The sequence below is a fragment of the Gossypium hirsutum genome, chromosome D11, assembly GCF_007990345.1.
Source record: "Gossypium hirsutum isolate 1008001.06 chromosome D11, Gossypium_hirsutum_v2.1, whole genome shotgun sequence".
Classification (NCBI taxonomy): Eukaryota; Viridiplantae; Streptophyta; class Magnoliopsida; order Malvales; family Malvaceae; genus Gossypium; species Gossypium hirsutum.
The window spans coordinates 5,573,366-5,584,182 of record NC_053447.1 but is presented as its reverse complement, the minus strand read 5'-3'; the positions used below and the strand labels follow the sequence as shown (position 1 = coordinate 5,584,182).

Genomic DNA, 10,817 nt, shown 5'->3' with positions numbered 1-10,817 from the left:
TTTACTTGCATAAATTAGGAAAAAAAATTTATTGAGATTTATTTTTATATTTTTAGAATTAAGAATCCAGCACTTTTTCAATTTGTTAGCTTATTGACATCTTTTTATGATTCATTAATATATTTATGAATAGTTGAATACTACGTTTTTTCATTAAATATGAATATTATTTTTCTCAGTTATATTTAATTATTGGAAATTAATAAAAAAAGCCATTTAACTATTTAAGTCAAAGTTAGGAGAAAATTATGAGCGCATAATTACTTTAATACTACATAATAATTAAACTGAAATTATAAATATAAAATTACATTAAAAATATTTCTGCCTTTTCATTCTTAAAAATATTTACTTTAATTTTTTAAAAATAACTGCAAAATAAGATACTCGTTTTTTAATATATATGAGAATAAATACCCAATTAAAAACCTATCACTGTAACCACACTCGTTAAGAGAATAAATACCCAATTAAAGTTGCCTCGTCTTTTATCTCACGGGGCAACTTTTTTCTGGACAACTTTTTCCCTCCTTCCAAACAGAAAGTGACACCAATTTCTTTTCACTTTAATTTTTTATTAAAAAAATTAAAAATATGTTGTTCTATTAAAATATGATAGGAACTTTTTAAAGATTTTTTAAAATTAAAAATAGATATTAATATTTTATATTTTTATCAACAGGAATATATTGATGCTATAATTTTCAGTGCATTAAAAGATATTTTATATTAGGGTAATTATTCACGATGAAATATCATGTAATGTTTAGTAAATAGAAATTTGAACATTTTTTAGTTGATTTGAGCACAAATAGAGGATTGGGTAATCAAATTTTCTAATTGTAATGTTTGGTGAATGGATATTTATAAGAGTTTGTTGAGCAAAAAGTTTCAAACAAAAAAATGCTGGGATGGGCAACTTTTTTCAATTGTTGAATGGAAATGAGATAGGTTGAATGACATATTTAACCATATTTGTGCAAAAGTTACTCCTTTTGTCACATGCTCTCAAACCTAATAGAGGTGTCAAGATATCAGTAGTCTTCATTCTCCTATTTTAATTTTCACCTCTAATTTCTAAAGTAAATCTCAAAAAAAAATCACCATGAATCTACAAAAATCAAAATTGCCGTGAGAAATTTTCAATTGAGCTCATTCACCCTTAAATATTTATGGACTCTTAATTTATTTTCAATTTACTTGTGTAAAATAATTTTTTATGCAGCTTTATATTAATTGAAATATGCTGCTTGACAAATTTATTCAGAGTGTGACATAATTATCACTAATTTACATACTAACAACATGACATAATTATCACTAAAGATATAGTTTACAATTATATTGATACACTATTAACATTTATCAGTTTTCACAAGGTTGATATTTGTAAATAAGTAACTTAAGAAATTTTTTTATTTAAATCTTCAAAAATATTCACTAATTTAATTTTCATAATCGATATTTTAATTATTTGATAATAGTGTTTATTTCAATAATTTTATCCAATAAAAATTAAAGTATTATAAACAAATAAATACTTAACAATAAGATGTGTCATGCTCTTATTTGTTATTTTACACGTATCAGTTTTTAGTTATTGACTAAACTTTACTAAATACTTTTAAATAAATCGTTAATAAAATCAATTAATCAAATCAATAAATAAAATTAATTAATCAAATTAACAATCAGCCGATTACCAAAGTACTCTTTTCTTAAACGCGTATTAACATTCACGAACAAAGATTCGGCGGTAATGGAAATAATAGGAAATTGTATTGAAAAAACATTGGGCCAAAAAGTGAAAACAAGAACGAATTCGTTTTGTAAGAACTAACCGCAAGTAATTTTTTACGTAAAATTTTTCTACTTAATATAAAAAAAAACTTATCCTTTTAATTTTTTTATTCTTTAGTGTAACCTCATAAAAAATAATAATGTAGGAAATTATTTAAGCACAAAATTTCGAAATTTTTATTTAACTTAAAATCTTCAAAAGGAAAAATAAAAATTTGTTCAAACTACAATGAATAAAAGCTAGAAGACAACAAAATATATGGCATAATTGGAATAATTATGTTGTTGGAAATTTCCAAACAGAAAAATGTCTAATTTATTGAGAATGCATATTGGTCAAATAACGTGCGAATGATGTGGAATTAAATGGTTGTAACTTTTAGACTTCTTTTTAGATCATGATGAACATTGATGATGATTATGATAATAATGATTTGTAATTTATAATTTTTTTTAAAATTCATGTATTAATATCAATTTTTATATCAGGTTTTAGTAATTATTTAGTATTATTTTTAATATGGTCCAATGTTTTATATATATATATAATTAAAGAAGGAAATAAAGTTGTTTGGGATCGAACTCAAATTCTCATACAACAGGGGCAAAATCAGAAATTCGTTTTAGAAGAGGCCGAAATTAAATTGTAATTTTTACGATAGCAAAAATACAATATTATTATTTTTAATATAGCCCATATCTTTATAATTTTAAAAAAACTAAATCAAATTTTTATATTTTTAGAAGAGCCAAAGTAAAATTTTATTTTTATTGATTTAAAATTTTAAAAAATTTAAATAGTCAAAATGAGGAAATACTTTGTGCCAAAGGATTGTTAGTCGCAGTTTTTTTTTCCCATAATGTCTCTCCAATTGGGTCAAAGCAAATCCAGAGAATCCTGGACAGATAGAAGGGATTGGGGTGCCTTCGTCGATTCTTCTTGGTTTGTTAGCATGACGTGTTTGGAAAAATAAATTTTTTTTTGTGTTTCAAGGTATATCTTGAAATTTTATAAAAACTATTAAGATTTCAGTGAGTCAGGCACCCAATTTGAAAACATGTAGAGGTAATAGTTTAGAGAATGAGGTTTAGGCAAGTATTAGAATGATAGGATTAATTATTTTTAGAACTTTAGGTAGTTAGTTTAATTAAGATTTGTTTGACACTAAATAAGAAATGAATTTTTTTTATCCCTAGTTTCGCGAGTTTCTATAGGCATAGAATATAACTTTGATGTCAGTTTAATCACGATTCCGCTTAAGCCTTTTTTGTTTAATTGCTTTTTTTATTCTAAAGAAAACTTCAAATAGCAGCCATTAATCCTTTGTTTCTTCGTATTCTTCAGGATTTTAACTCGTTAAACTGTAAAATCTATATTTGCAGCCTATATAAATATATAATATTAAAAAGTAAATTAATAAAAATATAAATATTAAAAATTAAATTGATATTATACTTTACAAACTTAAAGAATACATATTATCCAATTGATTCGTGCTCATGCAAATGCATGTACTTGATAAAAGTAAACTTCCAAGTTGCTTCCAAAGTGAATAACTAAATAAATAAAGAAAAGAAAAAGTGAAAAAAAAAATCACGTAGCTTTCTAGGACTCTCTCTCTCTCTCTCTCTCTCTCTCAAGTCTTGTGAAGATGGTGTCAAAGCTGGTTGGAGGCTCCTGTTTTTTGAAGCTTTTTTTAATGGCTTGACTTTTTTGGTATACCCAATTTAATGCCCATTGAGACGCCGTTGTCTTGTTGTCAAGTTTGTGTTGATTTTGGTAATTTGTTATTTCGTGTTTCTATTTTCATCACAAGTATTTAATAGTTGTATATTTTTATAAAATTTTTGATATATTTATCTATTTGTATTATGTTGATGAATTTTTTTAAAATTATATGTATATTAACTATTATTTTAATTATACGAGGCTCAGTAAGAATATAGTATTCAAGATTGAAGCAAATGGTTGTTCTTAAAGACTTGTGCTTAGTGTTGAATGATTATAATGTTGCTTAATGCTCAAAATTACCCATAACCCCTTTCAACCTATAAATAAGAGGATAATGTGTTTCAATGCACTTGAACTCACGTCCTTCTATATTGATAACAATATCTATACTAATCGAGGTAAGATCTGACTAATAATAATTTTAATTATACATTGTATGAAAACGATAAATTTAATGAAGTAATGTTATTTATGTTTCCCGGTTGATGCATGAAAAAGGAATTATCTTGGAAGAATTTTTAATTAAGATGGTTGCATTTCTTAGGTTTTGGGTTAAATTATAAACTAAGTTGATTACATATTAAAAGAAAATTAAAGATAAACTCACTTGAACATGAGCGGTTCTAAACATCTTTCAAACGTCATGCAGATGGTAAATATGATGTGATAAAAAAGCATGTGGTTTCCATTTATTCCAAGAGAACATCTTTATGTGATGGTGAGAGGCAAAAAGTGGAGTATAATTTATTAAATGAAATGAAAATAGAGCATGATGTGCACATGATCCTACTAACTTAACTCACCTGCAAAACTCCCTCATTCGCATCTAATTTTATAGATATGTGATGTCGATACGCCTTTATTGATTTTTAAAAATTATACCACAAAAAAATATTATGTGAAATGTAAGGGAGGAGGAATAGAATCCAGAGTGGCTAACCAAGTCATCATTTGATATGTGGTCCAAACTCTTGCAGTTCAATTAATGCAAGGTCATGACCATATGTTATTCTCAAACTATGATCATTTGGGGCACGTGGCACTTTTATTATTCGTTAAGTTGTATTTTTTTAATGTAAAGGAATCATCAAAATAACAGTGATTTGGGCGCAATGAAACGCACCTAACGTAACACTAAGGTTATAGCTAGCAGAAGATGTAAAGGGAAAGCTATTAGAGGAGAAAAATGTGGAGGTGTACATCAAATAAAGCTGCGGGTGATGAATATTTTAAAAAAGTTTAGAGACTTACTAAGAATTTTAAAAATAAGATTAAGAGCGGCTGATTGAGTCTTAATTCGATTGGTATGAGTATTATTATTAAAAATGCGGAAATACATTATATTCTTATTTAAAAAACCATCAGAACTTTCTAGAATTTTTGGATGCATTAAGGGCCTTGCCTCCAGTTACCATTTTGCACTAGATGCGGAGGCAAAATTATAAAATTTTGAAAATTATAACTTAAAATTTTTGTATTAAATAAATTTAAATTAAGTTATTATTTTTTAAGAAATACTAAAAGATATCTTTATTCTTAAATAATTATTAATATTTTGAGTTCCATTCAAGAATGGACCATGTGTCAATTAAATCTCAACTTAATTAACATTGTTGTTATTGCAATATTCAAAAGAATGTGAATTTGAATATCACTTAAGTCTTAGCTTAATTGAAACTATTATTGTTGCAATACTTAAAAGAATTTAAATTTAAATATACTTAAACTCGTATTATCCCTTGATTTCAAAGTTTGATGTATAAATAGTAATTGTATTAAAAAAGGGGGGGATGCCCTTGCCTCTCCCCTTCCAAAGTTATTGCTTTTTCTTTCTTAAGAAATGAATCTCATCTTTTCCACGTGTCCTTTAGAGTTTCGTTTTGTTTTCCTACCTTGTCTTCAATCCAGTCCCTTCTTCTCTTGGTTTGGATCATCTTTTTCACCTCTTTTTTTTTTTCTTATATCAACTGACATTGTTTTCCAAAAATTGCAGCAAGTTTCTAACCTATTTTGTGTTCAAAGAAATGCACTAGAAACCTTAAAGCTGACCCCTTGAGTTTATATGTTTATCCTCCCTTTTGAGTTTTTAAATTATTTGCAAGGTTGTTTAAATTAGATCAAATCGATCAATCAAATTGATTGAATCGAGAATCAACTAGTATATTAGTCTAAAGGTATTAATTGAGTCATTTGAATCGCGTGAACCACTTTAAATTATTATTGAACCGTGAATCAAACTGGAAAAAATTGGTTGATCCAATTTTTATGATTTTGTGGATAAATTTCATGTTTAATAAAAATATTAGGTTATGGAACACATACACAGCCAAACTAAATAAAAAATTAATAGAAATTAAAAAAAAAAGTAGATTTAAGAAAAAAGTAAAACAAAAATGAAGCAAGATATATGGTTTTTCTTTTTTTCGTTTGGAATATTAAAAATTTTGTTGATCAACCTGTGAAAAGGAAACTATAATATAAAATTTTTAATAACTATAGTATAAATTTCGATAAAAGAATAATTGCAAAAGTAGATAAATCCTCAATTCCTCCTTAATAAATATATAATAATAAAGATTTGACTTTGGCCCAAAAGAAAGACTTGACTTGTCTTAGGTTTATAGATAGAGTTGTTTATGAGTCGAATTAGATTAAGTAAAAAATTTAGGCTCGTTTTTTAGATCTAGACTTAGTCTGACTTGAAAAATAGACTTAATATTTTATTCAAGTCTGATCTGAACAAAAAATGTTAAAACTCAAGCCCAACTCAGTTTGCCCATATTGAACTTTTTTATATTATTATTTTTATATAAAAATAAATTTAAAAATACAATACATCAAATACACTAAAAATATTAAAATAAATATTTTTCAACAAATAAAAAAAGAGTTAAATAACATTAAGATAAGTGTAACTTAACAAGCAAATATCTCTACAATAGTAGCAAAATTAATAATAAAACGAGAGTTATATAATATCCGAACAATAATAACAAAATAGTAGCAATATAATAACGAAATGATAACAAAATAATGAAAAAACGGTGATAAAATAGTAAAAGATAGAGGTGTTCATGGGCCGAGCCGGGTTCAGGCCGGGCCCAGAAAAAAATTTCGGCCCGGCTCGAAATATGGGCCTAGAATTTTGCCCAGGCCCGGCCTGAGAAAAAAATTCATAAGCCTGGGCCCGGCCCGTTTTTTAAATAAATACCAAAATTTTATTTTTAAAATTAAAATAAAAATTAAAAAAAGTATTTTAAAAAAAATTTAAAATTAAAAAAATTAAAAAAAGTATTTTAAAATTAAAAAAATTTTAAAAAAGTATTTTAAAAGTATTTTAAAAATAAAAGAATAAAAAAATTTATTATTCGGGCCGGGCCGGGCCCGGGTCAAAAAAGTGGTACCCGAGGCCCGGCCTATTTTTAATCGGGCCTCGTTTTTTTGCCCAAGCCCATATTTCGGGCCTATATTTTTACCAAAATTCTTCCATATTTCGAGCGAACTGTCGGGCTAGGCCAGGCCACCTGGCCCATGAACACCTCTAGTAAAAGATAACAATTTTTATTTTTACAAATTCGGACGGGTAAAATATTTTACTCGAGACCAGACCAATTTAAAAAATAGACCTTATTTTTTACTAAACTTATTTTTTAAAGTTATATTTTTATCAACTTTTCAGACGGGCCGACTTGACCTTAGGCAAGTCTATTCATAGGTCGGCAGTCAAGGAAAAGCAAATTTTATTTTTTCATTGGAATTCAAAAGCCCAGCCCAATTAAATCCACAACAAACCCCTTTTAGACAAAAATTAGGAGAAACCAATCCTACTGTATCTGGCAAGCAAAAGAACGATTTATAAGATGTCGTTTAAGATTCTTGTCTTCTGTACGAAGTAAAACCATCTCTGATGTCAACAATTATACCCCAAAGGTCGTTTCTCCCTCGCCCTTTTTTCTTTTGCTGCGTAACTAGAGTTCAATTTGATGGTAATTTTCTTTTAATTAGAGCTTAATTATCTCTTCATCTCTTTCCTTGTTTGATTTCATAAAATTTTTGGGTTTCTTTTTTTTTTTTTAACCTTCTTCGGTTTAAATTCATTTTTATAATCAAATAGACATTTAAAATATGCTAATTTGCTTGTTTGTTTCTTTGTAGCCTGTGAAAATTCCGTTCTGGTTGTTGTTTATTATTTTTGTTTCCAATCTTTTTGAAGCTTTTTTATATGGCTGTAAGCTTTAAATTCTATGTTTTGCATTAGAGCTGTGGAGTGTAGAACTTTGTTAGCAGATTTATGGATTTGCCATGTTTTCGATGTCGGTTAAGGAATCAAACTTTTAATCATTTTCAAGTTAATGTAGTTGGACAATCGACAAGGTGTAAAAATGGTTTCTCAAGTCTTTAGGCTCCACTGACTTATAATACAAGTATCATCAATAAAAAAGTAAAGTTAAAAATGGAATTTGATAGTGGAACTATGATGTTATTTGATAGGTTTTGTGGGTTCATAAAAGAGAAAACTATGATGCTTGTTGGAGATTGTTCCCAACTAAGTTTTCTAGACTTCCATTTTTCTTGAAGCATCCGTGCTCTGATATGAGTTTAGGGACCCCTAGTTGTCTGATCCATTGCTTTGATTGATTGATCTGATGATGGAGAAGAAGTTTTAGTTTCAACAGTTAACAGATAGCGCAGAGCTTAAATTTTGTATGTAACATACAATGGCTATGTTATGCTAATAACTAAGTTTCCTTCTTTTTATCAGAATTTTACAGATAGATAAGGTTGTAGCCTGAATTTCTGTGGAAGTACGATCATTTTATAGAAAAGAAAACTGAGTTTAGGAAAAGGATGGAAAAGCAGCAACCTGGTTCCTCAGACGTTGGTGGTAAATGTCAAACTGATAAGCTTTCTGAGGAAATTGTTCTTGCCAAGAGTGGTCTTGTAAATAGTATCTCGACTCTAACTTTATTGGATGGAAGAAACAGTGAAGAAATTGGTGATTCCGTTTATGCGAATGAGACAAATGATGTTTCTCTTACTATTGTTAAGACTCCTGTTAGTCAATTGAGGAAAAAACTTCTTGTTCTTGATGTGAATGGATTACTTGCTGATATAATCTATCGTTCTCCAAAGAATTACAAAGCAGATGCATACATTGCAGGACGGGCAAGTAAGAAACCTGATCTCAAAAAAATTATTTGCTCGTGTTAATGCCTTTTCATTTACATACTATTTTAAAAGCTAATTGGGAGTTTCTTTCTTTGTTCAGTTTTTAAGAGACCCTTCTGCGATGACTTTTTAAGGTTTTGTTTTGAGAAGTTTGAAGTTGGTATCTGGTCTTCAAGAAACAGGTATTTTTTCAATAAGAAACAAACAATCGATTGCCATTTTTGTTGTGGTTGAACATTGATATATTACTGTTAATTGCTGGATCAATTATGTTTCACAGGAGAAACTTGGAAAGAGTTGTAGACTCTTTGATGGGAGATATGAAACAAAAATTGCTTTTTTGTTGGGTAATTATAACTTGTTTCCTTTTGCTTTCTGTTAAACTTGCTTTGCTGTACAAGTTTTTGCCTTTTGGTGCGCGTCTGTCCCCTGTATGTTTTCAGGTCATCTTTGTTTTCATATGCAATTAAACTAGAAGAGTTCCAACTCTGAGCCATTTGCTTTATGCGCAATAATTTATCAGGATTCATCTCACTGCACCACAACACGATTCAAAACTCTGGGGAATAGATATAAGCCCTTAGTTTTCAAAGAGTTGAGGAAGCTTTGGAGAAAAAGCGATCCTAATCTTCCATGGGAGAAGGGATATTATAATGAATCAAATGCATTGTTGATAGATGATTCTCCTTACAAAGCACTGCTTAATCCCGTAAGTAAATAGGCTTATCTTATTTGCTGTTTGTCCCTAATATTTTCCATTATCCTTTTGAGTAGGTCCTGATTAACGTTCTCCGTTTTCCGTAAATATTTGATCTTGTAGTTGGGTACTGCAATATTTCCTCATCCATTCAAGTTCGACATGGACGATGATTCATTAGGTAAGATGACTTCTGAAATCATTTATAACACTATTAAGTTCCGTAGGTTAATAACTCCTGTTTATCTCCTTGTTCGTTGCTGAAGTTTGTATGTATGGTTTTTATTCTGTTGACTGTCGTGTTAGCCTGCAAGTTTGTAAGTTGGTTTTATTTCTTTCAGGTGTCGGAGGTGAGCTTAGAGTTTATTTGGAAAGATTAGCTTTAGCAGAGAATGTACAGAAATTTTTAGAGCTAAACCCATTTGGCCAGATAGCTATCACTGAAAGAAGCCATGACTGGGGCTTCTACAGCCGGGTTATCGATACTTGTGTTCATTAGCAACTACTACAGGTTAACATCTAGTTTTGATGATATTAATCGAAACAAGACTTAGCCTAACCAAATTACAGGAGACAACATTTTAGTAAAGGTCTAAGGATGATTTATTTTTATTATTATTTTGATAGTGGAAGAAGGATAGTTGATGCTAGGCTCGAGCTCCTAATTTGATTATATGAACCAACTAAACTAAGCTTCGGGTTTAATAAATTTTTGTAGAGCAATCCTTTCTTATTAGGGAATTGCTTTTTCGAAAATGTTCCATGTAGTTTGACCATAATTTATTCATATACTCCTTAGCCTATGTTGCCCCTTTTTTGTATTTGTTTTTTCATGTGAGATTTTTGGCGGACACACATTTAGGCACGAGTATGGAGTAAGTGTACTGTGCCTTACGGTGCTGCATTTTCTATTTTGTTTTTCAATTTCTGTGGCAATTTGAGAAAAAAATAAAATAAATTTTGGTATTCACGTGACAAAGAAAAATTATTATAACGGACTTCAATCTAATAAAGAATTTTAACTAGAATAAAATATTTAAACCAACTAATGTTCTTATAAAAGTTGAAGTATCAAATTATATCAAAATTAAAATATAAAGATCAAATCTCAAACTTAAGTAAAATATAGGGATCAAATTAAAATTTAATTATTTTTATAATTTAAAAAGTAGAAGGCTTGAAATTGATATTTACCCCTACTGTTCTCATATCAAAAAAAAAAAGGAAAAGAATGGGCAGATGTCGTATATATGTGGGAGTCTTTTGTTATATAAAAAAATTTAAAAATCATCTGCAGTGGAAATTTTATTTTAAGGTTTTTTTTTTCAAAAACAATATTTAGGTGAATTAATGACTTTTTAGTTTTCCCAAAAATCATTGTAGCATATGGATGTGCTTTTTTGGTATTTAAATATTTTT

At 28.5% G+C, this 10,817-nt stretch overlaps 1 protein-coding gene across 2 annotated transcripts; it reads left to right on the top strand.

Moving 5' to 3' along the window:
• Nucleotides 1-7,341: 7,341 nt before the first annotated feature.
• On the top strand, nt 7,342-10,201 carry LOC107911724 (uncharacterized). Of its 2 annotated transcripts, none has more exons than XM_016839626.2 (7): nt 7,342-7,462; nt 8,295-8,702; nt 8,802-8,883; nt 8,982-9,048; nt 9,225-9,410; nt 9,522-9,579; nt 9,740-10,201. In XM_016839626.2, the coding sequence occupies exons 2-7, from the start codon at nt 8,381-8,383 to the stop codon at nt 9,895-9,897; spliced, it is 873 nt and encodes a 290-aa protein (XP_016695115.1). In that variant the 5' UTR covers nt 7,342-7,462; nt 8,295-8,380; the 3' UTR covers nt 9,898-10,201. The 2 variants fall into 2 exon arrangements, with proteins under 2 accessions (XP_016695115.1, XP_040961631.1); XM_041105697.1 differs by having other exon boundaries at nt 7,364-7,518.
• The last annotated feature ends 616 nt before the right edge of the window (nt 10,202-10,817 follow it).